This window comes from Symphodus melops (genome assembly GCF_947650265.1).
Source record: "Symphodus melops genome assembly, chromosome: 18".
Classification (NCBI taxonomy): Eukaryota; Metazoa; Chordata; class Actinopteri; order Labriformes; family Labridae; genus Symphodus; species Symphodus melops.
The window spans coordinates 3,700,534-3,728,517 of NC_136708.1; the positions used below are offsets into that span (position 1 = coordinate 3,700,534).

At 44.5% G+C, this 27,984-nt stretch overlaps 3 protein-coding genes across 4 annotated transcripts; 1 reads left to right on the plus strand and 2 right to left on the minus strand.

The window, feature by feature from the left end:
• Positions 1 to 490: 490 nt before the first annotated feature.
• Positions 491 to 4,251, minus strand: rpl15 (ribosomal protein L15). Its single transcript, XM_079367595.1, has 4 exons — positions 4,144 to 4,251; positions 2,546 to 2,727; positions 2,322 to 2,458; positions 491 to 846 (listed from the first exon to the last, which is right to left on the minus strand). The coding sequence occupies exons 2-4, from the start codon at positions 2,715 to 2,717 to the stop codon at positions 541 to 543; spliced, it is 615 nt and encodes a 204-aa protein (XP_079223721.1). The 5' UTR covers positions 2,718 to 2,727; positions 4,144 to 4,251; the 3' UTR covers positions 491 to 540.
• Positions 4,252 to 5,036: 785 nt separating this feature from the next.
• nkiras1 (NFKB inhibitor interacting Ras-like 1) lies at positions 5,037 to 10,677 on the plus strand. The gene is made up of 4 exons (XM_079367596.1): positions 5,037 to 5,153; positions 5,394 to 5,494; positions 5,596 to 5,837; positions 6,539 to 10,677. Exons 2-4 carry the CDS (start codon positions 5,401 to 5,403, stop codon positions 6,779 to 6,781), a joined length of 579 nt encoding a protein of 192 aa, XP_079223722.1. The 5' UTR covers positions 5,037 to 5,153; positions 5,394 to 5,400; the 3' UTR covers positions 6,782 to 10,677.
• Positions 9,861 to 27,984, minus strand: LOC306839100 (ubiquitin-conjugating enzyme E2 E1-like). Of its 2 annotated transcripts, none has more exons than XM_079367593.1 (6): positions 27,878 to 27,984; positions 26,490 to 26,714; positions 26,194 to 26,244; positions 13,490 to 13,622; positions 13,169 to 13,316; positions 9,861 to 11,164 (listed from the first exon to the last, which is right to left on the minus strand). In XM_079367593.1, the coding sequence occupies exons 2-6, from the start codon at positions 26,705 to 26,707 to the stop codon at positions 11,067 to 11,069; spliced, it is 648 nt and encodes a 215-aa protein (XP_079223719.1). In that variant the 5' UTR covers positions 26,708 to 26,714; positions 27,878 to 27,984; the 3' UTR covers positions 9,861 to 11,066. The 2 variants fall into 2 exon arrangements, with proteins under 2 accessions (XP_079223719.1, XP_079223718.1); XM_079367592.1 differs by lacking the exon at positions 27,878 to 27,984 and adding an exon at positions 27,306 to 27,408.

A 27,984-nucleotide genomic window follows, 5' to 3' on the forward strand; every position in this document is an offset into this window, starting at 1 on the left:
ACACAGAACTCACAAAACGTGTGCAGCTACATTTGGCACCATGGCACCAGCTCAACAGGAAAGACAACTCGAGTTCTCTGATAAACATCATTTACATAGATGAACTAAATCAAGAAGAGCAACACTGTGTTATCAGAACCAATCAACGCCATTAAAATAAATTCATGCATACAGGCATGAGTTTAAAGTCTAGAAACTGTTTCTTGTTCTCTGCCTGAGCCATAAGAAGCGCAATAAAACCCCAAACGGGTCATTAAGTATAAGGAAACTAAGACAACTTCCATTAGTTTCAAGTGGGAGGAAGTGTGTCAAATTAAAGTCCACAAACTGATGAGCTTGTGTAAAGATGCGTCTGATCCTGGATCCGCTGTAAGGACTCTGATCTACTGGAGGTGAAATCAAGATTTCAAATCAGCCCTTAAAGGCATCTGTCGAGGATGAAGCGGCTCAGCAGCGAGCCGCTGCACAAACCAGACAGCAGACGAGCCGGTGACCATAAAAAGGGCTTTATTTTTTTAATGTACAGACGTGTGGCGCGCTCTAACGGTAGCGGTGCAGCTGCAGGGTGTTGCGCCTCTTCCAGGCGGCGCGGCGGGAGCCTCCGATGGTCAGGTGGAACTTGTGACCCTTGCCCAGGCCGCGGCTCTTCTTTCCTGCAGACGTCAGGCCACGCATCTCTCTGTGCTTGTGCACAGCCTTGGTGATCCATTGGGTGTCTGGGTTGCGTCTGATGGCCTTGTGGAAGATGTCGACCAGAATCACCTCAAAGAACTTGTAGGTGGAGTCCTCGCCCACCCAGTAAGAGCCCAGCACACGCAGAGCTCCGCAGTGACGCCCGGCACGCTCCTGAGAATAAAACCACAAACAAAGAGTCGATGACTTTCACAGAAATAAACCCAGAACTCAAATCAATCCTGTGATGCCTTTAAATAAACATCGACACCATGTTAAAACAAAAAGAGCCGACCTCCTGTTTCGAGTACAGCAACAACTGAGACGAACAGTCAATCTATGAAAGGGGCCACCGGGTCAATGGAGGCAGAATGCTGATGTTTATCAAACCTGCATGTCTGTGATCACGGTGAATCAAAGGAGCCGGAAAGTGGAGACTCATCTATGAATTAAGCTTCATATGTGACTTCTCTGCAGAAGGGCTCGTTCACAAACACGACTGCTCGGTCGGCGACTCGCTGCACATTCATTTAAATTCAAAGCATCACTGCATGCTGCTCTTCTCCTGTTCAATATTCAACAGGAAGTGCTCATATAAGAACACATGCTGCTGCACGTCAGCCTCATGGTAACCTGAGAAATTAAAGCCCAGCCTTCAAAGATGACGTTTAACCCAAGAGCCCACGTGTCAATGTGGGAAGATTTAAAGAGAATTGATCTCTAATTATTGTTTGACTTCCTGAAGGTGGAAACTAAAACACTCCAACATGAGGTCCTCCTCTGAGAGCTTTCATAATCAGTGGACGTGTTCACATTTTGACATGTCAGGCATGGTGCTCCTTAGAACTGAACATCATCTGTGACTCCATGTGACCTGTGTTGATCACACGCTCGTAAACAAAGTCAGATCGGAGTCACACAGAAGCAAAAAATTAATTTATCTGATTCAGGTCATCTTTCGCCTGCAGTGTGAACGCAGCCTTAGAATCAACTCTTTCAGCTACATGAGCCGGTTGTTATGTTTGTTTGACAGAGGTCATAATGAGTCAACGCTGACAGTAGACGATGTTGGAAAAAGAACCAAGATAATTCAACACATTTTAACGTCTAAAAAGAGTCTGAAGTAACAAATCATCATGAAACGACTTCAGCCCCGTTTCAGCCCCAGCAGCTTCAGTAATCTGATCTTGCTTGTGTTCCCACAGCATAACGTAGACTGATACGATGAGCGGACAGATGAAGACGGCTGTGAAATAATGTGACGTCATTAGTGTGACATCACAGCAGCCCACTTTTAATTTAAGTTTAACAAAGAAGAACAGGACAGTAAATACAAGGAACCCTTCAGGATCAGATTTGCACCCCGAGCGCCCCAACAGAAGGGCACCAGAAAAAATAAGATGCCTTATTTTCTTTACTATTCCAAACTTGTGACGGTGGAAACGCCAATAAATGGGTACCGAACTGACCCTCACCGCTTGGTGGAAACACGGCGTTAGTATTCTGCCCCGAGCCGTTCAAACGTGTTTTAAATATTGCTAACGAAAACTTTGGATTAGCTGCTCTGATAACAGGTGACGTGTGCAGCTGAAGCACGCCTGGTTATCTGTGCAGGCTGAATGTGTCGGACTCATTAAAGACGAACGTACCTCAGCGGTGGACTGCAGACTGCGGGCAAACTTGATCTGGTTGACACCATGGTGCACTGGCTTGCCGTAGGTGGCGCCCTTGGGCACGGGGCGTTTACGGCCACCGCGGCGCACGCGGACACGGTAGATTACGTATCCTGTTTGAATCAAAAACACAAACCTTTAACGTTAAGCACCAACAGAAAGACGGAAACATCAGGGGGAATGAATGACTCGGGCCTCACCCTGCTTGGCCTTGTAGCCCAGTCTACGAGCCTTGTCGGGTCTGGTGGGACGGGGAGCACGGTGGAGGTTGGACAGCTGACGGTACTGCCAGCAACGAACGCGGAGCAGGAAGCGCATCACATCGGACTGCTTCTTGCGCCATAGCTCCTGCATATACCTATATGCTCCCATGTTGACTTATCTGGGAAAAACAAAGAAACGGGCTGTGAGATAATCATCTTCAATAACAACATCAGCTTACATCACAGATAAGCAGAGATGAACAAATTGTGAAAATCAGATACAAACACTATAAACTCAATTTATCTGCTTGCCGATACTGTCATTTCTTTTCCAGTTTTCTTTTGGTGTAACGTTTCGAAAACATTGTGTCATATTCAACTCTAAAAACCGATGAGTTTGTCCAACAGGTGACTTCATCAAGGAAAACCTTCTCTAAAATAGTTATGTGCATAGACACACAGCCAGGTACATGACACATTTGCCTGTTACAGATCTTAAACTGAAGCTTCTGCACTACTAAGGATAAATATGGCTAGAAAGGAGGTACACCAGGGGTCTCCAACAACAGGCTCGCAGGCCCTTAATAAGGAGCTCACCAAGCAAATCCAAAATATGAAAGAAGAAAATGAATGCATCAACCCCATGAATAAACAAAACCTCACTCATAGTGAACTGCTTCCACTTAACACAATTCTAGATTCATCTAACCAGATTACAATGCTTTGGTCAACAGCATGCAGTGTCAGAAATCTCGTTAACAATTAAGCATATGGTAATATTAATATGCACTGTAACACAAAACAAAAATAAGGGGAGTAGAAGACGCTTGCAACTTTGTAGCTCTCATCCTAAAAAAGGTCCCTGATGAAGACTAATAAATACTCAAATACACCATGGTCTCTACATAGACAATCTATGGTCATGAGCTTTCCTGATCAAAACAAGGACAACATAATGTACTCATTAGCTTAATAATAACGTGATCACCCATAACAGGCGAGTAGATTTACTTCAGGTACAAGAATAAAAAACTAATCAAAGAGTCTGGTGGACTACTATAACGGAGCCTATGTCACGTCCTCTGGTGATAACATCTTAACCAAATTCACCGTCAAAAACACTATACTCCGCATATTTCTACTAATAAGTTCTGTTTTAACAAAGAGGATGTGATGGGGAAGATGCATGCTTTCTACACAGCTCGTATTAAACAGCTAGCATGCTACAGTTAGCCACACAGCGTTTATTTCTTTCAGCCTCGATTCTCCAGAGATGTCCTACAGCCACATTTACATTTATAGTTTATGTTACTTAACTGTGTTTTAATTACTTAAACACAAATAATACGGTACGTAACACAGCATGCCAACACTTCAGCTCGCTACTGAGGCTAGCACCGGCTCGCCTCACCTCCGCACATCAAACAGGGCTATAATCTAAGTTCTTAATACCGATAGTCACAAAATAAACATCCCGTGATGAGTACTAGAATCAGGATAAAGTGTTTCCCTCAATCAAACTACCGGATGAATGTATATACGTGAAGATTTTAATGGATTGCGTTTTGTATAAAAGCATAGAAATACTCGCTTACATGATGGCGTACCAGCCGGAAAGAGAGAGCCAAAGTACCCAGCATGCCTTATGAAAACGGCGGTGACGTACTTCCTTTGTTTTGCTCATGGGAAATGTAGTTAGTACAACATTTATCAATAACCATAGTTTAATGATAAATTAAAACCTTTTGATATTGAAGAAATCAAGAACAGTCCTTTCATCAAATATAAATAATCTTTAACAAATTAATCACCATTATTATGTCTGTTAACACCATTATTAGTAGTATTATTGTAATTTATTGATATTGCTATTATCATTATTACTAAGATATACTGTTGTACATATGTTATATAGTGTTATACACAATACATAATACAAAATAATTACTGATAACAGTAGTAGTGTATATATACAGTATATATATTTCTTATATATGTTTTTCAACTGTTGTTATTTTATTATTACAAGATTTATTTTATATTTTTGTTTATTGTATCTGTTTATTATTATTATTATTATTATTATTATTATTATATATTTATTTTTCTCTTCCCCTTCTCTCCCTCTGGTTACATGTAAACACAGAACATACACACATGAACACTGGCCTACAGAATACATTGTCATTTGTTCCTGCTTGTTTTGTCTCGTTTATAATTTCTTAAATGGTAACACATTTTTCCCATCCTCATATTTATCTCTCACTTGTAATGTAGCCTACTGTTTTGTACGACTGTTTTGTAAAATAATAATAAATTAAAAAAATGTTAATAAAAATCTTTATCAATCATCACAAATCATTTCAGACAAAAGTTTATAATCATATAAAATGTTACCTAAAATAAATCCACACATACAGTGTATTGCCACAGTTTACAAGTATGTACAAACTAACCTGCGTCAAGGAGCAGGTAAATCCGCCAGCCGCGCATGCGCAGTGACTGAGTAAGAGTTAAAGTGCTCGGAGAGATTGCAGGCAGGATGGATGCGCTGATGGTGAAGGCTCATTTGAAGACTTGATACGCGGCTGCTCATCCACCAGAAGTACGTAATGAAAGACAAAAAACAGTGTAAACGAGTTATTAATGAATAGTGCCTCGAAGATTGTTTATGTTGCATTTACGTGACGTCAAATGTGTGTGTTAGCCTGTTAGCCTGCCAGGCTAAAAAAACGCTGTGACAGTGAGACAACGCTGCAAAAAAAAGTGTTTTATTCTGGCTGTGTTAGGGAAGCTGTTGACCATGGTGTTATTACAAACACGGTGACATTGTGTCTTCATGTAGGATCGAAATGGGGAAAGGCTGTAAAGTTGTGGTGTGTGGTCAGGCTGCAGTGGGAAAAACTGCCATACTGGAGCAGCTGCTGTACGGAAACCACTGTGTAGGTAAGGACTATACAGTCAATCACTTCCTGTTTAAACTCCATCTCTAAGTGTATTGAACTCTCCATGTTGTGCTGACTTTCCTGCTTGTGTCTCCCTCTCAGGCTCAGAATCCAGTGAGACCCAGGAGGACGTGTATGTGGCCTCAGTGGAGACTGATCGAGGTGTGAAGGAACAGCTGAGGCTTTATGACACCAAAGGCCTCCATGACGCACAAGACCTCCCCAAGCACTACTTCACGGTGGCAGATGGATTCGTGCTCGTGTACAGCGTGGACAGCGTCGAGTCTTTCAAGAAGGTGGACATTCTGAAGAAGGAAATAGACAAGTCCAGAGATAAGAAAGAGGTGTGTGGGTCAGAGTTCACTCAACACGACCACAACATGTGCGTGAAGAGAGGATCAGAGTCAGCCCACGTGTTTGCATTTAATGTTGGAAAATCTCCGTCAAACGTTGAACACAGTTCAGAGGCTTTGGAAAAAATCTGTTCAGACAACACGTAATGTTCCTTTAATTCTGTCTTAGCTGTACTGAAGCTGTTTGGCATGTTTCAGTCTGGGTGACTGTTTGCATTGAAGCTTAGTCCTCTATGGACAATTTAAACAGCCAAACTAAGCCGGGTTAAGATTGCACAAATAATCATAATTCTATCCTTATTGTGATTATTTATATAATGTTTGTGTGTATGTATGAATAAACACACAGATAAAGGACCTTACTTATCAAATAAGAAAAAAACATATTTGTACATTAACAAACAACATGTGTATATTTTACCCACTGGATGAAGGCCTGAGTGTGATGGTTGTGCTTTTACACCATCTTGTCTCAGTCGATACAAAAAAATGCGCGTTTTGGATTCAGAAGAAATGTTGCCATCAATTATTATGTCAAACATTAAAACAGCTGCAATCATGTGCTGCAATGTGAGTTATGAGGTTTTTGTATTTAAAACATGATTTTGGAGAGACCAGTACAGGATGAAATACTGAAGCAGTACAGGATGATGTTCTAAGGATTTGGTTGAGACATGTTCCTCTGTCCTCAGGTGACGGTAATAGTGCTTGGGAATAAGACGGACCTGCGTGAGCGTCGTCAGGTGGACCAGGAGGTGGCGCAGCAGTGGGCTCGAGGGGAGAAGGTGAAGCTGTGGGAGGTGAGCGTCACGGAGCGAAACACCCTCATCGAACCGTTCACCCAGCTGACCAGCCGCCTCACGCAGCCTCAGAGCAAGTCTTCCTTCCCTCTGCCGGGACGCAAGAGCAAAGGCACTCCATCCAATGACATCTGAAGACCCCCCCCGCCCCCCCGTTCTCTCTGCTTCTGTTAGCACGCTGCATTCACCTCATGTGGGAATAACCAGCAGGACAATATGAAGCATGACTTGTTGCAAACATACTGTTCTGTACACGTTAGTCAAACAATATGAGATGTGTTCTTTTCTGCTCTCTACAGAGTAGGATGAGGATATGGACATCATGTCTACATTAAACATGAAGATGAGGTCAGGGCTTTGTTAGCTTAGCTGCTAGTATAAAGGAAAAGAAGAAAGAAACGGTTAGCCTGGTACCAGAGTGAAACATGACGCCAAACGACACATACAAAGCTCCTTTATAACGATTCTTTAATGGCCAAACAAACACAACTCTTCAAGTTTTATTTTCGGAGAGGTTATGTGCTACGACATCTGCCCAGCTCGAATGTTTAACGTCTCAGTCCGACGTGTCGGCCGGCTGAAACAGTCAGCGAGCAAAGGTGTTCTTCTTGTTCTCTGTAGAGGCATGACTGCACCAAACCTGGCAACCTCGCCATGATGACAAGTCTCCTGGAAGTTGTGCAGAGCTGTTTGATAGGAAACAAATGGAGAAATGTGTGTGAGCTGTTTCTCTGTCTGGCTTCTGAAGTGGTCAGTTTTGGTGCTCTCATGCCTGGACAGCGACCGAAACTAAAACTTGTGCTCCCTCACTCTTGTCTTCACAACATGTGCCATCGTTGTACAGAAGAGGAGGGCAGATGGAAAACAAAACAGGCACAGTCATTTTTACATTTCTGTTTGTGTTTGGATTACTCATTTTGTTTGCAGCTTTGAACATTGTGGTATTTAGACGATTATATTTCCTCCCGAGTCTATGCTAAGCTAGGCTAACCGTTCCCTGACTCCAGTTCGATACTTCACACACAGACTTACATCGTACACGTACAAAGAGTGCTTTGACTTCATGCTGTTTAAAAGCAATACCTCCCCTTTAAAAAGAAACAAATGCATCTTCAAAAGTTAACACGTGGAACTCTTATATACCAAAGACGTGAGACGAATCCAAACAAAGATGCTGCAACAGCTTAAGAATTGTGAAATAACCTGTTGTGTTAGTGGTTATATGTTTACCGTTCCAACTTTTAACGCTTAAACACTCGCAGACCCTCATCCTTAAAGAGTCACCGTTAACTACAGTCCATCTGATATTTGAAAAACCTCTGCCTTATTTTCACCTTTAGGAGTCTAAGTGGCTCGTAGGCACATACAGTATTTGGAATTGCTTGATCAGATTGTTCTAGCCTGCACCATGAGACGGACTTGTGTGCAATGTAATTCATGAAGGCAATATGCACCTGCTCAGAGGACGTCCTGTAAAAGTTCTGGTTTTTGTCTCGGACAGCTTCAGGTTGTTGTTCTGAGTGTCTGACTGCATTAGAGAAAGGGTCCGTATGAAGACAGCCTGCTTGCTGTTCGGTAAGAGGAGCTGTTTTTGAACCCAGAAACAGCTGACTTATCGTCATCTTTAAAGCCACCAGACTCCATTAAGAAAACCAGTTCAGAACACAGGAGCCGTTTGTCTACTGCGGCCTCCATCGGTTAGTTAGTTTGTGTTTTTGTGTGCTACAAAAAATATTGTAGAATTGGTTGTTTTTGCATCCAACACACACTATTCGAATATCACCAAAAACACAATTCAACTTACCGATGGAGTCAGCAGTGGAGCAGCAGCTCTCGTGCTCTGCGCGGTCCGGTGAGTCTTTTTGTTCACGAGGTCTGGTTGCTTTGGACAGAGGCGGCTTCAGGTCAAATCAAAGGGACCATACTGAACAGAAGGAGGTTTATCTTCACAGGAATCACTTCTGTAACGTAGTCGGACACTGGGAAAAACAATCGGAGGCTGTCGGGGGCAAAGACTGGAACTTTTAGTGGACAGACTTTGAGCGGGTGTGTTTGCAGACAAGGATGACCTCGCCATCGTAGCTTGTTGCTTGGCTGCAGGACACGGGAGCAATTCCAAACCTTCTGCAAATGTTGATTATTTAAACCGGAACACATGTACAAACAGAGGTTTGAAAGTTCCCTTTCAGTTAGTCAAGCGCCGACTGTAGATGCCTTTAATTAACACGAGTGTTTGTTTTCGTGGTCTTGAGCCCAGATATCGTACAGATGTGTGTTGGAGCGTGACCTCTTCACGCTGGGTTGTGATTATTTGAAATACGCCGTCACTCAGCCCTTCACTCCTTGTGTAGTTTTAAAGTCGCTGCAGTCATTACAGTGATTTTAAAACACCGGTCATGTACCCGTCACGTCGTTTCCCATGTGACGTGAATGCAGCATGAATCCTTGGTCCTCCTGCAGGACTCAGCTCGCCTTCGTCCAGTCCATGTCATGCATTAAGAATGGCCTGGCAGCAATAATACTCATGGTACTGCCTTCGATGTGATGTTAACCTTTCTTTTTGTCACTCTTGCATTAGTTGCACTTTTGTGTTGTCCAGCCTGTGATGTCTTATAGGGCTGCTAGAAGAAGCCGTGTGTGCGTGTGTATGTGTGTGTTAGCCTTTCTAACAGTAGAAATGTCAGCGTTAAGAGGAAATATTTATTTTTTAACTAATTTATTTTTGTCACTTTAATGAGCCACATTCCTTGACTTGTGTGAAATGATGGGGAGTCGACGTGGATGATGATCTGTGCTGTTTCATGTGTCAAAGTAATAACATCCAGAGGGTATTCTTGTTTTGTTTTTTTTAAACCTGGGCCCCTCTGAACATGTTGGACGGTCTAAATGGAGGTCGAAAAATATTTTAGGATTGTTCTAGTAGTTTGCTCCAGCAGGGAGCCGCACAGCAGGCTTTAATGTCTGCAGTGTAATCCACGGGGGACAAACGTGTCTGATCGAATGACGTCCACTGTAAGCACTTGTTTTGGCCGCTGACAGGCTGTTACTGATATTCTAAGTGTCTGTTAACATTACAGAGAGGATTCCTACAGACCCTTTTAATTGAAGAGTAAGAAGCCAGAAACAACATTTACTGTACGTAGCTCTCAAAGCAACCAAACTGTACTCACAAAAACAACAATTTTACCTTTGCAGGACGAAAGAGTTGCACGCCTGTGAATCCTTAAGGAGTCTTTTGTCTCTTTGTGCCAAAAAATGTTTAAAACACCAAATATAGGCAGAAGTAGACGAGCAACTCCTTTCTTTGTCCTGCAAGTTAAAGAGTGTTTTTGTCACTGGAGTCTGGTGGCGTTGAAGAGGTCAGTGTCGAGGTTTTTTCTCGATGAAGCATCTTAACCTTTTGGATGAAAGGTGCATCTCTGGATTCTTTCTGTCATGTTTTCAGACTCTTAAAATAACACTCTGAGTCTGTCAGCGACAAAGACATGAGCTTTCAGTGGACGCACTTTGACTGGACACTTTGGCCTCCGAGGGTTACATCGCAGCCATTACATCCCACAGCCGTGGCTGCCAGGTGAAGCGATCGACTGAAACCTTTTCTGCTTTTTTTCACAGCTCTGAAAACAGGGCTCGGGTTTAAAAACAAACAAACAACCGGAATAACCTTTTAATTTGCTGCTAGTAGAACAGAGTTAGTGGAAGCTCTCTGTTGACATGCTAACCTTCAATAATTCTCTCTGTAACGCCGTCTTAAGATGCACTGAATAAAAATGTAGCCTCTTCATATTTCACGTGGTGAGAATGTTCCCTTTGTTCTCCTGAAGATGATCAGACGTTTCAACAGGTGATCAAACAGAGTCAGCCGCTTCAGTTGGTCATGTTTAATTCTTAAGGGAGAAACAGAAAACAGCTTTTCATCAGCACAGAACACAAATCACAACCCATATCCATCCATTTCTAAACATGTCTACATGTGTGACACAGCTTCTTTTTTTTTCTTCTTCCAAAGAGCGGGAGTCTGGAGGGGGGGGGGAGCAAACACCAACTGCAACTGATACTGATGTGAGAATTTACACGGACTGGGCATCATGCTGTGACACGTTTTCATCTAGCAGTTTAGTAGTAATGTCCATCTTCAAGCACGAGCTAAAACTTCAAAGAGAAAACACTAAATGCATTATTGCCAGGTTTGATTATAGTTGGGCCGCAGATAACTTAAAAAATACAATAAACAACAAAAATGTCAGGAGTTAAGACTTCTTCAATTCCCAGATAAAAATCCCCCCGCCCCTGCCCCCCCCCCCCCCCCCCCACCATCACGCCACTCCTCCCTGTGAGAGCCACGCCCCCCCCTCCCCGAGTCAACCCTCCGCCTCACATCCTCCAGTCGTCCAACCAGCAGCTCCTCCTCCTCAGGTGATTATGTGGCGTAGCGTTTGGTCCACTGTTTGGCTATCCTGTCGTGTTCGGGTCTGTTTGTTGTGTACTGTGTGGCGATGCTTCCAACCAGAGGGTCAGCTGTCGACACGGAAACACACAAAACATCAGCGTTTTCCATACGTTTGTTCAAAACACTTTTAGTTAGAGATGGGAAAACTTTTATATGAAATCAGGTCTGAAAATTTAACATGACAAGAATTTTAAGGGGCATTATTAAGCCTGCATCATGTGCCTGATTAGCCAAATAAATGATTAAACAGTGTGACCTTCGTTAGCCGACAACAGAATAACTTGAAGTTAAACTTTTTAATTATTAATTCTTCATTTTCATCGATCTAAAATCCCAATGCAAGTCAAACGTTGAGTTTCAGCGGCCTCCAGCCACTAGGCAGCGCTGTAGCTCCTGTAGATAGTTACTGCCATAATGCTCTACTACCAGGATGTAAACCAGTGCAGTTGAATCTCGGAGTGGTTTGGGAATTTTTTTGATTTGGAAAACAGAAATAAAGTAGACGGCGTCAGGTTATAACCAGCAGCAATGTGCGACCACTTCCATCACAGGCGTCAAGCTTCAGGGCGGGCTGGATGCTGGTGGGGCTAGCACTGCTAAGCTAATGTTAGCGCCATCAAACAATTTTGACACCGTTTACCCGCTAAAGGTGTGGTCATAGTTACAGCCGCCTGTTTCTCAGTGTTTTCTATCTTAACCTAACAGTAGAAAGTCGTCGCTGAGACGACCCCTGCTGTTATCTGATGTTATTTTCCACCACGTTGTCCCCGTCTGATTCTGCTCGCCGTTTCTACCTGCTCAAAAGAAGTTTTTATTTGACCACTGTTCATATATCTGCTGATAAATCACAGGGATGGAGTGGTGTGGTGCTTTAAGTGCTGAGAAGTTGTTAGTTATATGTGAGGGTGAGAGACCATGAGGAGATCTGTGACAGTGACACTCCCTTCATTAAAACACATTGTTGTAATGCTTTTATGCCGATGCTTCATTAAATTCCTGTTAGAATAAAATATGGCTGTTCCTCTGACAGTCTTAACACAAACACCGTCCCACCTTCTGTCTTCAATCTGCATTTACAAACAGTGGGGGTTTTAATCTGCAGATATAAGGCGGCTAAGTGGTGTAATACGAGCGGACGGCTGGAGTAACGTTAATGAACTCAACCTCAAAATCCTTTAAGTGAAGTCGTCTAATTGATGAAGGGCTGCCTGTATCAGAGCATGAAAGCCTCTGAGGTCTGAGAGCGTTTACTGCCCAGGAGACCTTAAAGAGAAAGAATGAAACGCACTACATACAAGCTGAAACTAACCCTGTAAGCTTCACCTTTAGAGATCCATATTTTGCATTTATTCATGGTTATTTAAGGGGATGAAACTCTTGTTATAACCCCAAGGAAAAAGACGTGAAGATCATCCTGCAGTCAAACCCTTAAAATATGTTCATGTGTTCCCAAAGGAAACAGAAAAGTCTAATAGGTTTAACTTTGCAGGAATATGTCGCCTCAATCGACAAAAAAATACTTCATATGAGAGAAAGTTGTAGTTAAAATTGGTTTTCTTGTTCATCTAATAGTGTGTCAAAGTACAAATGTGTGTCAAAGTTTTCAAATATGCACTCCTGAAAATATGGAGATCATTTCAGGAGGACGGTTCCAGATGTTCTCCTGACCTGGCTCTTCACAAATGTACCTCAAAGTGGGAGACAATCCCAATCAGACGAGGGGAGAGCGAAACAATCTGCTATATGACGCTACAATGACAATATTAGCAATTATATTAACGTTATGTGTGGTTTGATGGATGATGATAACATCAACTAAAGAGCGGAGAACAAGCTACGATCGTGGCGCTGAGAACATCCTGCCGCGTTCTCACATCAGCTCACTCGGGAAAAACACCAGGGTGAAGTCTGAGCGAAACATTCTCGCCGTTTACGTTCAAACCTACAGCTCCTGCAGCAAACGTCAGGACTTTTGCACGAGGTTTCTGAAAGTGTAAAAGCCCTGTGTGTGTGTTTGTGTTTGTGTTTGTGTGTGTGTGTGTGTGTGTGTGTGTGTGCGCTGCAGCTCTCACCAGGGTTGCAGTCAGTGAGCAGGGAGCAGATGGACAGCAGGACCTTGGAGATGGTGAGAGCAGGACTCCAGTTGTCCTTCAGGATGTCCAGACAGATCACCCCCTGGCTGTTGATGTTACAGTGGTAGATCCTCGTACGAAACGTCACCTACACACACACACACACACACACACACACACACACACAAAGAAGAAAAATAGATCTGAGCTGTCCAAGAGAGTATTTAAGATGCATTACAAAGTGTAAGGGCGCCCTCTAGTGGAGAACATGAACACAGCCTGTATGAGTGACGTACACACAGACTGAGGTGCAGAGCTCACCTTGGGGGGTTTGAAGGGGTAGTCTGGTGTGAAGGCGATGTCCAGGAAGAAGACTCCTCCCTCGTACACGGAGCCCGGAGGGCCCAGGATGGTCGACCTCCACTCATAGATGTTGTCTCCTTTAGGACCGGCACTGTGAGGACACAACACACAGCGCTCTTCATTAACATCAGATGAGAGACCAGCAGACAGAAACATTTATTTACCACTAAATCTTTTGATTTGATTGTGTTGTATATTATGTGAAGTGACCTTAAAGCATCCTGACAACGAAACAGAAAAAAAGTAGTAAATCCTAATCTCTCGCCTGTGGTATGGGCTGGTGTTGCTCAGAATAAAGATCGTTTTCACAATCACAGGCAACAAAAACAGCACTAAGATAAATATTGTAGAGTTTCAGAGCCACAGGAAATGTGACAAACAACAGTGAGAGTAGGGACAAAATGATTCATGTAAAAATCTAGATTCCTATCTTCTGAGATTTTAAATACATTTTATTTAATTTAAATAAAATGAGGGGGGGGGGTAGCAAATGGAGGAGCAGGGAGTTCAGACAGTCTGACAGTAGATCCGGAAGTGTCAAAAACTGACTTTACATCGTGAGTCCAGAAACGTTTTCTGGATTTTCAAATCACACCGTGAGACACCCAAAGGTTCGCAGCCCTGAACGAGAATCTTTTGTAATCATTGTAATACAGATTTTTAGACACAATGATGACAACAAATACAACAATAAAGCCTGACGGACCCCCTTAATAAACACGCAGCACCCTTGTTTTCTATTCCAATTAGATCTGTATGTTGACCTCTCTCTGAAGAGAGAGACGGTTTGTTGTCTCTGTAACAAGAAAAAAAAAAAAGGGGATCCTTTCTGTAATGTCGCCTTCTAACTTTGAGAATTACAATCAGAGCCTGGCATTATATGAAGGATTACCTTCCAGTCAGCACAGCTGGACAAATCTACACAACTCTTTTTAACCATCGAGACTCCGAACATGCCGCTCCTTCCCTTTGGCTGATTTACGACTCTACAATAAATCTCCATCCCTAGATGACACAGCCAAGTCTCTACAGATCTTTAACCTTTAACCTCCGTCTTTGAGCGAAGGTTATTTCTGCTGTCACACCAGCTTCAAAATAAAGCGGATCTGAGTTCCCAATGTTCTGCAGCCAGAAATCTATCCCTTATCTTCTCATTTATTGGTAATTCATTAAAACTACACAGAGCACTCAGCCGTGTGAGTCACTGTGTCAACAGAGTGGGAAGTGATGAAGAGAAAAAGATCAACAGGACTTTATTTGCCCGTGCAGATAAGACGAGCGCCTGGAGAAAGTCAACAGCAGCTTCAGTCCCAGCGCCAACGTCGGGCTGCAGATGTTTTCACCTCATTGGCTGCTTGATGAGGCGCTCCAAACGACGCGCTGCACTTTGCAGTTGTTGAGAGAGAGTTGGTGCTCTTAAAGCCGTGATTGTCTTACGAACCGGTTTACCAGATAAAGTAAAAAGTGAGCCACCATCGGGGCGCACTGATTCGAGGTTACATGAACGTGATGGTGCTGATGTTGCAGCAGCAGCAGCAGCTTCTCTGCACGCAGCCTCGTAGAGAGATGGTGAGGAGCCGGTGTTTGTCTGATCTGAGCGGTGACATGACAGGTAAATGTCAGGTGATTATCTCTCTTTCTGAGGCTGACGCTACATTCTGCCGTCTCTTTATTTAGACAAACAGAGGACAATGTACACTACACTAAACACTCAGGATCTGATACAATGTTTACTACCTTCAGTTCATCAAGTTTCTGTTGTTCCCTTTAAACAGATGTTTAAATAAACGACGTTGGTCACCAACGGCTGGGACGCGGTGACGGCTGTGATGTCATCCTGGAGGAAACACTCTTACAGCTCCGTCCGTCCACAGACGTCGCTCTGCGGCTGCTTCCAACATTCGGTTTATTTGGGTGATTTTAAACGTTTGTCACGCGATCGCAGGTAGACGGGACACTCCCGCGTGATGTCATGTGATGTGGAGTGTGTACAGAGCGTGACTTAACAGCTGCTTTGTTCACCGTCTGAAACACACTCCCAGTGTAGAGATCATTCCTGCAGGGATGAAGCCGCTTTGAGTCATAATCTGAGCGTGCTGGTGACAAAGGTCAAAGGTCACTTCACCATGTTTCTCTAATCTGTCCACAAAGCCCTCAATAATGATGTCTCTGTCCTCTACCTGCTCCACCTTTTAGACAAAGAGTGCTCAAACAGGCTGTTTAGAGGTTTTCCCTTCATGACATCACAAAGGGCAGTAACTCCTCCCCCAGCTGGGTGTGTGTTTGTTCTGCGCTCTCTACAGAACATGGAGCCAGAAAACCAAAAGGTGCTCTGAGACTTATTTAATCTTTTTCAAAAGGAGAATATCATGTGACCTTTGAATAAGCACTTTTTCTCCCAGTGGAGATCTTAAAGCCGCTGTCGTCTCTTTCACAGCTGCCTGCTGGGCCAATTCAAAAACTCTTCCTTCACTTTAGTTTGAACCCTCAGAAAGGTTTGAGGTTTGACGTGACTGGATTTAACTCTACAAGATGACCCAAAAAGTGCTGCTGTCAAACTGTCCAGATTGACTGGAGAGAGGAGCGTCCTCCTGTACAGAGATGAGGAATGCAGCTTTCATACATTGTGTCACCAGCGTCCCTGCGGGGCGCCCCGGCCGAGGGTGGGCCTGCTAATATACTGGTCACACCACGAGACCTCAGTCAGGACCCCCCGCTGTGCCAGGGATAGATATCGCTTTCCCCCTGAATCAACCAAACCGAGGTTTCTGTCTCCTGACAACAGAGGAGTCTCACATGCACAGATGAGCCACAGAGAGCGCCGGGCTTCCTCCCCGCCCGCCCGCCCGCCCGCCCGCCTGCCCGCCCCCACACATACAAACAAAGACCTCCCAGTGCTTTGTGTGAGGCAAGAATACGCCACGCTATCATTGTTTGTCAGTCACTTCTATGTCGGGGGGGGGCTTCTTCTGCGATCTGTGTGTGTATGTGAACACACACTGAGGGGAGAGTGTTGACCTTTCAGCCATTTCATTTTTTTTCCTTTTTTTCTAAGCCCTTAACCTTCAAACAAGAACGCTGCGATTTACCAAAAGACGACGGCAGCTGCACGGGGAAGGAGAGCCGCTTTGTTAGCGCTCAGAATGAATCTGCAGCAGAAACTGTTCACAACGTTTCACCCTGAACGGACAGGGACAAAAAAAAAGTTCAATATTTGTCCATCCAAAATAGAAAAACGACTTCGAAGCAAGTTGGCGTTTTGCAGGGTGTAAGAAACAACTGTTCTCACTTTTTGAGTGATGTAACAGGATCCTTTTTTTAAGCTAATACAGCATGTTCTCATCACATGCTGTATTAGCTGAAACAGAGCCATGTTGGTGCATAAACACAAACCTTCAGAAGGTTAACACTCCTTCACTGTTCAGAGGTCTCTTTTAAAAAGCACATTCATTTTCTTCTCCTGCACAGGTTATGTACATTATCTTTATAGAAGTACGAGTCTATTTTTAATTGCACAGATTTGTTTATTCTTAGTCATATTGGGGGCTTTCTAAATCTTGTTTCAGGTTTATTATATATGTAAAGGAGGATGGGCAGTGACTATCTATCTATCTATCTATCTATCCTAATCAATTCATCTCTGAGTATGCACAGATAAAAAAGCTGTGGCCGAGAGAGAGAGAGAGAGAGAGAGAGAGAGAGAGAGAGAGAGAGAGAGAGAGAGAGAGAGAGAGAGAGAGAGAGAGAGAGAGAGAGAGAGAGAGAGAGAGAGAGAGAGACACAAAAATGTTGTTCCTGTTTGTTTAGTTCTGTGTGCTGCACACTGTTGTTGTTATCACTGGAGTTTTTTAATGAATGTATTTTGTCTGCTTCCTGTGTTTGTGCACACACTGGGCTTCTTTTTTTTCCCCTTCTTCTTTCCAGTCACCACTCTCAGCCGTGGTGATGACGAGACAGAAACACCGTGATTGACTGGGACGACATAATGACTCCACTTCACTTGAGAGCGGGCGAGCCTCCGTGCAACTGCAACAAGCGTCACACAGACGCACAAAACACACACACACACACACACACACACACACCTCCTCAACCTCCCACCAGTCAATTCAATACAACAGCAATCAGCCTGCAAATGTTCTTACTGTGATTCATAAAGTCAGAGATGGAAGAACAGATTTATATTCCTTCACCAAAAGAGCTTTTTATATTCTGTTTATTTATAGTTAGTGCTGCGTATCAAAATCATACCGCACGTTGGAAACTTATTGTGATACTACTGCAGACACATCAGAGGTACATTTATTCAAAATGTCTCATTAAACAATCAAATTAAATCTTGTTTTATTAATTGAACTTCATTATTTAATTGAAGCCGTATCACAAACACCTGGCGGCTCCAGTTTAATTTTTCAACAGGGAAAACAAGACCCAATAAACTGTAAACTGATCGTATCTGTTATTATTAGGGGAATGAGAATAACATGTTTGTGGTTTTATAATCACAAGGCCTCGTTTCTGGAGGACACCTGAGGTCTGTAAAAGCGTCATGAAGGCGAACACTGCCGCTCTGTACCGACACCTCGAAAACAAACTACAGAGCAGAGATACCACCAAAGCCAGGCGAGTGTAGACTGTGTGTGTGACGGTTAATAGAGCTACACTTTCTGAGCTCCCCGCGGTGACCAGCTGCAGCATCGATTAGAAGCCCCGCCTCCTCCACTTTAAAGGTCACATATTATGCAAAATACACTCATATGTTTTTCTAACACTAAGACGTGATCTACTGTCTACAAACCTCCAGTTAATGACAAAAGTCCATCCTCTCCGTCCTCTGCCTGCTCCACTTTTCAGAAAATGTGTGCTCAAACAGGCTGTTTGGAGCTGTTCCCTTCATGACATCACAAAGGGCAGTAGCCCCTCCCCCAGGTGGGTGACACTCCCACAGCTAGCTGTTTGTTCTGCCCTCTGAGTCTGCCTTCTCACCGTAAACAATAGGACATGGAGCCAGAAAACCTCAGATACCCGAGCCCTTCCAGAGAGGGGGCGTGGTCAGACACCGCTCATTTACATATTTAAAGCTACAGACACAGAAACAGCCTGTTCTGAGCAGGGCTGAAATAGAGGGTTTTATAGACATGATGAAATACAGGATCAGAGTGGATTTACAACAACACACTTCACACGTTTGGAGGAGCTCTGACACTTATTAAAACTGTTGTTGGTTGAAAAGGAGGAGAATATGTGACCTTTAACAGATGGGACATTACTCGACCGATGGAATCCAAATACACAGAAAACACTCAGAAAGTTAAGTTTGACTTTGTAATTTTCATGTTTTAACACAATGATTGACAGCGGCTCCTGCACGTCAGATAATCAGACCAGAGGAGGAACTGTGAGAGGACACGTAACGAACACCAACACAAGAGTCATCCAACTTTCCATAAACGAGAGTGTCTGTTTGAAAACTGACTGAATCAGCTGGCAGCATTCTCTGCATACAAAGATGGATGATGCATCGCCACCGTCGTCCACTTCCTGTTATACAGAAATGAAGCTGAATTACCCACAGCAACAAGTGCTGCCATGATGTGCAGGGGAAGTTTTATTAGAGCTCAGCTGGAGGAGCCTTTTCTCCCTTGCTCGTACACAAATAAAAAGAAGACGCAGCAAAGTGGTGAAATTATGAGAAATGATCATCCGAGCTTGGTCCATGAAGTTGAAGCCATTTTTCAGGTTTGAGATTCCCAGTACTCGATACCTGCAGCTGATTGCAGATAAAAAGAAACATGTACTTCCCTTCTGAAGCCTAAAGGCATAAAGAAGGGAAACTTCTCTAAACTGAACGGCGACGACATGCAGGCCCAGCCACTTCCTCTCCAGGGACGAGGCTTTTTATAGATACGAAGAGGCTGTTGAGAGAACCCTCGGTAATCTCACCCAGGCAGGATGGTAACACACACTGCAGAGGTGTGTGTGTGTGTGTGTGTGTGTGTGTGTGTGTGTGTGTGTGTGTGTGTGTGTGTGTGTGTGGGGAGAGAGACCGCTGCCAACACCAGCTACTGAACAGAGGGATCACATGCAGCTCAGATGGTTCACACCAGGCCTGGCAGAGTTACACCCAATACACACACACACACCCACACACACACACACACACACACACACACTTAAAGAGACACACACACCAAAACAGAGCATTCTGAGAGAGCTGGTTTCTACAGCGTCACAAACCTCCTCTGCTGCTTGATTCATGTGATATTTGGACCAAAGCTCAGAAACACAGAGGTTTCATTTAGAGCACAGGGGGACTGTTTGAAAAGGGGATAATACGTCCCCTTTAAAGAATCTATAGAGGAGCATCAGAGAAACGCTGATCCTCATTGTCAAACCCTCTTTTTACTTGTTGCTTCCTTTTTCATGAAGACACATCTTAAACAGGCAGAATTATTTAATATGTATAATGTGTAAATATATATCCTAGTAAATATCTACATCAATCCTCATCATATCTCTTGTCACATCAATCAGCCTTTATTAAGTCTTAAGACATCAGTAATGGTCTTCAGTCAACATATCTGTCCAACCCGACTTGGCTGTAATTGTCTCTTACTGTAAACAGCGTCTCACTTTCCTTCGCTGTCGTGAGCCCGACACGGGAATGTCAGGAATCCGTCTGACACCCGAAGGCAACATCTGAGGACGGGATAACAGTGAGCGACGGCGAGGCAGAGAGAGGGAAGGAATAAAAGAGGCTCGTGGGGAGGAAAAGGGAATAAAAGAAACACGGTGTTGGAGGTGGGAGGGACTCTGGGAGGCAGGATTGTGATGTGAGCAGTTCACACTTGAGTGGCAACAGGCAGTAAGAAAATAAAAGAGAGAGAGAGAGAGAGAGAGAGAGAGAGAGCGCCCTGCGAGGAGCATAATTAGAGTTTGATAAATGACAGATGAAAGACTCTTTGGCTTTTAGTGCTCATTAAACAAAGTTTGCTCCCAGAGAGGCGCTGATGATAATGGAAACTAGTCAGGATACGTCTTCTCTTCATCAGTCAGTGTCTTTTTTTTAAAGAGCGGTAAAAAGAAGCCCGAGAGGAATGAGACGACAACCGACTGACTCATCGATGTGTAATCCATTAAACAGCATCTGCAAGGCGGAGCAGGCCGGCTCCATTCATACCCTAATGAGCAGATTCGATGCTAAATGAAGCAGAAAGAACAGAAATCCAGTTAAAAATCCCCCCCCCCCCCCTCCTCCTCCCCCCCTCTCTGCACGTGCTGCTGAATGGAGGGTTCAGAAGAGAACAACGTGAAGAGATGAGGCCTTCCTCCATGCTCAGACAACAGACAGATAAATCACTCGGGGTGCGGCCGCTTCACAAAACGCGAGGAGGCGTTTGTGTCAACCCTGAAGCTCTCCTCCCTTCAGCGGCCAGGTGAGAACGGCGTCTCTTTAACTTGGGTGTCACCTACTAAACCAACACTCACGCGAGAAAAGGTCACTAAAGCCGCACTCTTGAAAATGTCGAGAACATTTCAGGCACGCCGCCCCTGAAGGCTTCCTGAGTTGGTCGTTCACACATGTCCTCCTAAAAAGATCAACGCTGCAGCGGCAGACAAAGCAAGAGAGCGCCGATGAGGACTTTTTCTTGCTTTCATGAAAAATCCGGATGACAGGAAGGGAAACAAAGCTGCTGTCGCAGGATGTAAAAGTCATCAACCATGCAAGCTCACTTGCTTTCCTCAATATTTCCTTTAAAATGCAGCTCAGCTCTGAAATGTTCCGGAAGCTTTCAGGAGTTTTGTGCATGTGATGTTCTTGTGTCACTGAGATTTCTCTTTCTCCCATTTCTCTCGTGAAGTTATAAGAATTGAAAGATGAGGTCAGAGGTGTGTCTGTGCAGCCTGTTCTGTCGGGTTCTCATCAGTGAGAAAACCATTCAGATTTATTTTTGACAGAAATTTAACCCCTTTTATTTCACGTGGATCCTCGGCTGTTATAGATAAACGTTTTGGGAAGCAGAGCTTTAGACGTGGTCACTCTGAGATTCTGAGAAAGAAACGTCTCTGCTACAGATACTAATCTCCTCGTCAGTTTTAGGCCCCGTCCACACGTCGCCGGGAATCTCACAAAACAAAGATATTGTTCTACGTTTTGGCCTCTCATCCACACGAAAACGCAGATTTACGGCATCAAAAACGAAGCTTTTAAAAACCTCAGAGCAAAGTGAGGATTTAGGTCACATATGCGACCTGTGTGTACATTCGGAAACAGCCTGGATGTGCCTAAAAACTTCTGCGGTTACGTGTGGATGAAGTTTTTTCTAAAAACGAGGTTGAGTGTACGTACGGTTTGTTTCTAGACGGAAGGGGCAGGATATTCGTTTTTACAAAAACCCGGCTACGTGTGGATAAAGCCTTAATTACAGACAAACTTAACTGGCCTGGGTGACGACATTAAAGCATGAAGTCAACTTAAAGCTCCATCGTCTTCAACTCAACTCTGATTGACTTCAAACTCCACGTTGCCAGAACTGAAACCTGCCGTCTTTTAGAGTGAGTGCAGATCTAACCAACGCGGTTCTACAATCTGAACATATCCATCCCGTCAACGATCCTGTGTTAATAGAGCCATTTTTGTTACCGAGCCTCCAGCTGCTTCAGGGTGACCAGTTAGTCCATGACAGCACAGGGGGCAACTTGTCCTTGAGTTGAGATTTATAGCTCCGTGCACAAAGACTGAAGACGCGTTTAAAGTCTCTGCTGCATCACTGCTGCTTTTGAGCATCATCTTCAGCTCTGCAGTTCACACACACACACACACACACACACACACACACACACACACACACACACACACACACACACACACCTCACCAGCTTAACCTCCAACAAACATGTCGTGACCTCGAGAGACGTGAAATGTTTCACACAGGCTTCACTCCGTCTTCCTCATTCTCTTTGATTTTCTTCCTCATTCTTCCTCTCTGCTTCCTTCTGGTAGTACCGGGTGTGTCAACAAAGCAGCGCTGCAACAGCTTCACTCTAATGTCATAATGTATAATCCATCAGACAGCACAGACAGATGTGTGAACCATCATTACGATCAGGTGTGTTTGATGTACCGTCAGAAAACCAACCAGCACACGTCGAGTAAAGAAGCCGCGCTGCTTTCAAACACTCAGGAGAAAGATAGACGATCTGTTTCACCTGAAGTCACAACATGTCAGCTCTCTCCGGTTACTCTGAACACCTGTATTTAGCACCTGACGGCAGAGACTCTATTTGAATATCCAAATTCCATATATGAGCTGGTGTTATCATCGTGGACTTCTACAAGTGATTATTTTACCATCAATGAGCCAATCAGACAACAAGGAAGAGTCTGTACACGTCACGTCAGACTGTTTCTGTCCCTGGAAGGGACATGTGATTTACAGCAGTGGACACAACATAGGACAGGACATAGGATAAATGAATAGAAATATTAAGATAAATAATAACAAGTCAAGCAGACTGTGAATATGAGCAGACCTGCTGTCAGTCACTTAAACCAAGTGTCAAAAGGGAAATATAAAACCCCAAAGAGTTGAACGGATAAATCAGCCAGCTGATAATATCGGCCCATATTAGCATAACCAATAACTGTCAGTATCGGCTACTTTAAGGCAGACGTGCCGATATCACTCGATTTATCCACCGGTCAAAAAAGTGTTTCATTGTATTACACAAACAGGTCACCAGCAGAGGGCGCTGTATGGATCACCCCAAGCGTCATCACTCTCCACAGTGTCAAGCGGTGACGCTCAGTTACTTTCCAGTGGAGTGACCATCTCTTCTTCATAACATATCTTTTCCACAAGGGATGATAGCTGCAACACAAGAAACGTGTTCATCTACCTCTATGGACCGAAGATCGATTTTTGAAAGATACCACCAAATATATCAGCAGTGGATGTTTTCTTTCCCAGATATCTGTATCGGCCCCTGATATCTGTACCGGCCCCTGATATCTGTACCTGCCCCTGATATCGGTACCGGCCCCAGATATCGGTACCGGCCCCTGATATCGGTATCGGCCCCTGATATCGGTACCTGCCCCTGATATCTGTACCGGCCCCTGATATCTGTACCGGCCCCTGATATCTGTACCGGCCCCTGATATCTGTACCGGCCCCTGATATCTGTACCGGCCCCTGATATCTGTATCTGCCCCAGATATCGGTATCTGCCCCTGATATCGGTATCGGCCCCTGATATCGGTATCTGCCCCTGATATCGGTATCGGCCCCAGATATCGGTACCGGCCCCAGATATCGGTACCGGCCCCAGATATCGGTACCGGCCCCTGATATCGGTACGAGCCCCAGATATCGGTATCGGTCCCTGATATCGGTACCGGCCCAGATATCTGTATCGGGCCCAGATATCTGTATTGGCCCCTGATAATCGGAACCGGCCCCAGATATCGGTCGGGCCTGCGACCAAGTGCAGATGCTTTGAGTGTTTTGAAAGCTGGAGCCTGCAGGGGCCCCACATGAAGAATAGCTGCACACAGTTATGGGATTACTCCACTTGATTGCTTCAGCCCAAAACAGGATGTCAGAGGACGTCGGCAATATAATCCCTGCACGCAAAGGCGCTCAATTCAAGTGTGCCCACTAAAAGTGCAGGACTTCTTTGTCACTGACAGACTCAGATTGTTATTGTAAGTGTGTGCCAACATTACTGAGAGACTCCCTACAGAGAGGGAGCGTTTAGTCAACAAGTGAGACAATAGACCAGGCAGTTACATTGCTCCCTTCAAAGCCACTGAACTCCTTTCACTAAAGGACTTTTTTTGTTTTTTTTAAACCTCTCTCAGAATAGGAGGAAGAGCTGCAGGTCTACCTTCTGGTCTTACCCCGAAGATTACTGGATGGATTTGAATCGAGCTGATTTGTGAGATGAGAAATCGAGAGACGTTTAGACACATTAGAATGTGAGTTGGTTTTTTTCTTACAATGCTTCTCTTAAACCAACAAAGACTCGTAAAGTCGTCCCTGTACCATGCTTAAACACGTCGACCCCCCTCCATTCCCCCCCCTGGCCTGCCCTCACACTGAGCGTTGTTACCTCTTGTTCATACGGTCGCTTTACGAAGTCATGAAGCGTGCTCAGTTTACCAAACAGACGGACTGCAGAAAAGAAAAGGAAAAAAAAGGGACTCGCTGTCGGGTCAGCGTCCGTACATCGGAGAACAACAAAAGCTTCTTTGCTCACTTTGTGGCAAAAAACAACTCAGAGCACTCTGAGATTTCTCCATAAAGAAGGCTTTACAACGCACACACATGATATGAGCCACATCTCTTCCAAGCGTGCCGGAGCCGAGGAAGTGTACCGTGCTTGAGAACGGATCGGAGCACTCGCACTCGTCAAAGGAACTGGACTGGGATCTGGACATGGTTGACAGGTGTGAGTGTGTCCTCAGTCACTTCACCTGCAGGACACCGTAGCTTTTGGTCCGCTGCTGCTGCCTCCATCAGTTAAAGTGCTTCAACATGTCAGACTGTGTAAAGTCAAACTGACTTCCTGTCCCTCGGTGTTTGTTTCCTGCAGAAAGCTGTGAGCTGACGTGAGAACACAATCAGGAGAATTCACTTGTGACCTTTCTAACCTGTGATCAGTGCACAACCACACACTGTCTGGACACGAGCGCCGCCATCTCTTAAATTAAACGTCGACACTGTGTTCTCCAGCAGGTTCTTCTCTGCTCCTCTGCTGATCAGGTCCTCGCTCCGTCTTCCACGTTGGTCTTTTTCACATCCTGTCTTCCCTCGTGTCTGATCGGGACGACCGTGTTCACGTGAACAGCCTCATCAGGAGGATTTCAGGGGCAACTAAATAAATGGTAACTTTCAATCCAAATCAACACACTAGGCCAAACAGAAAACGTACAGGGTGACTAGCGGTTGGCTCTCACGCCTGATGTACGGAGGGTTAAAGTCTCGCGCTGAGTTGGAAGCCGACCAGTGGCTCCTTCACACGTCATTCCTGAGTCTCTCGCTCTGATTTACAACTTCATCCACTGACCCGCCTCTCAGACAAAAGCTTGAAAAAAAAAAAAGCCCCAAAACACAAGGATGACAGAGGCAAAGAGAGAAAACAAGATTGGTGTTTTTGTCCAGCTGTTACGAGACCGGTTAAAACAATTCATTGTCGTCTTTAACATGAAGGTGTCTCTCTGCAGTGATCCCATCTGTGAGGTTTTCATTCACCCAGAATAACGATCTGAGCCCGGAGGAAAACGAGCACTTTGTGCCCAAAGGGGGGGTCTGCTGCGTGTCAGTCAGCTGAAGATGGCTGCTGGAGGGAATCCAATACTTTGGAGTCAGAAGAACTAGGACACAGGTTTAAAAAATAATCCTGAATTACACTACGACTCGGGTTCTTTCAGGTAATGAATGGTCTATGTTCAGCCTCTCATTACTTTGATATCTTCTGTTTCATGATGGACTGACAAACACAAATCAGTCAAGCATGAAGATCACTTTCCGTCCTTAAAAACAGAATAAATGAGGGGAAACGCTGACGACTCTACTTCTGCTGAAAACACAGAGCGAATGGTCCGGCGTTCTGGAAAACAGTCTCAGTGAAGCCACGCGGCGAATTTCACCACTGACCTGCAGTTCGGCGGCGGATCCAACGTAATGTCAGCCAGTTCCTTCTGAATTCTGCAAATTAAAAAAAGGACACACGTCACACGCTGAGCCCTGATCAAAAAACTTCAATCCCAAACTCCACTCTGCAAAATCTCGTCAGTAAAATAAGCTTCTCTGAAGGCCTATAACTTTCTTAATAGCTTAACTTGTCATGCATTGGATGGGCCGCTCCATAACTCTTCATCACACATCTTCATTCTAATAAAAACACCTCCACCTGCACCGCAGCCCCGACTTCAAACTGAGCTCGAACTCACCTCTTAGCACTCGTAGAGAGGAGTTTGGAGGTCTTGCTCATGCTGGCTTTGCTTTCACGTTTCTTAGACGAGTTGGTGTCTTGCTGCTGCTGCTGCTGTTGTTGTTGTTGTTGTTGTTGTGTTTGCTGCTGCTGCTGCTGCTGCTGCTGATGATGATGATGGTTTGAGGATGAAGAGGAGGAAGAGCTGGTGCTGGCACGGGAATCTTCATCCGACATACCGAGCCTGGTGGAGGAAGACAAAAGATTTACACACAAAAAAAAGAAAAACCCTAGATATGCTCTCAACATAACCCCGTTAAAAAAAATATATTAAGAATTAAAAATAACAAGCTGGTGATGACAACTTGAGCAAGACTTGTTGACATCTTTGAAAACGAATCTCCAGGGTGTCCTCTTAAATTCGGAGTCATCCATCACACTCATGTTGCTTTATGTCGTTTCCTGCAACACGTTTTTGAGCGTCTGTAACTTGTTTGAACACAGTTTGATTTTGAGACTGTGTGAAATGTAAATCCGCCTGCTGGTAAAGACGTATGCCGAATAAAACTGCAACTCCTTAAAATACATGTCCAATAACGAGTCTTTGTTTTATTACACTGAACTTGATGCCAATAAGCGATTGAGCCTAAATTGTAAGGTTTTTAAAGGGAGTCTTGCAGACTGTTATCTGCTTATGTTAGTCTGGAACCATAAATCCCCCCAGTGCAGTCAGGGACTCCATAAAAGCTTCCAGGCCTGGACTAGACAGTGACCCGGGTTAACTAGATCCATCAGTTGAATGTGTGCATGTTAATGAGGAATCATGAAGTCTGACCTCGGCTGCTGTTTGTTGCAGTCGTGAGTTATTTTTAGGCTTCCCGAGCTGCGACAAAGGAAACGATTTGGTGAAATAGTTCGGCTTAAAGGCCTGAAGATCTGCCTGACACCACCGAGGGGGGGGGGGGGGGGGGGGGGACACGACACACCACCGGACCTCTGTGATCCGGATCGAGGCGAAGAGGTCGGACTGGGGGAAAAAAAGGCAGAAATACAGTACATGGACGGGGCGATGTCGCAGTCGGCGGGGAGTCTCAACACTTCCAACACCTCAACAATGAAACTTTCACCTGAAGAAGTCAGAGAACAGGTCAACATGCATCCCACGATTACAGCCCCCAAAAAATCATTCAAAACAAAAACACAACACGCCGTTTTTGTTGAAGCTTTATCCGTCGACATGCAGCTGATCTCAGTGCAGCCAGTCACAGGATGGACCGACTCCTAAATCCGCCTTTGAAGGCAACACGGATGCATTCACGGTCCCGACACCCCCCATCTAAAAGACACGCGCAGCATTGAAGCATGTAACAGTAACGCGCTGTAATACAAATATTGAGTATTTGATACCTTTCTTTGTGTGTGTGCACAGCTTATGTGTGTGTGCCTCCGCCGCCTGGACGCACCACCAGTGTCAAGACAGCGACGAGGAAGAGAACTTCCGGTCATCATCTTAA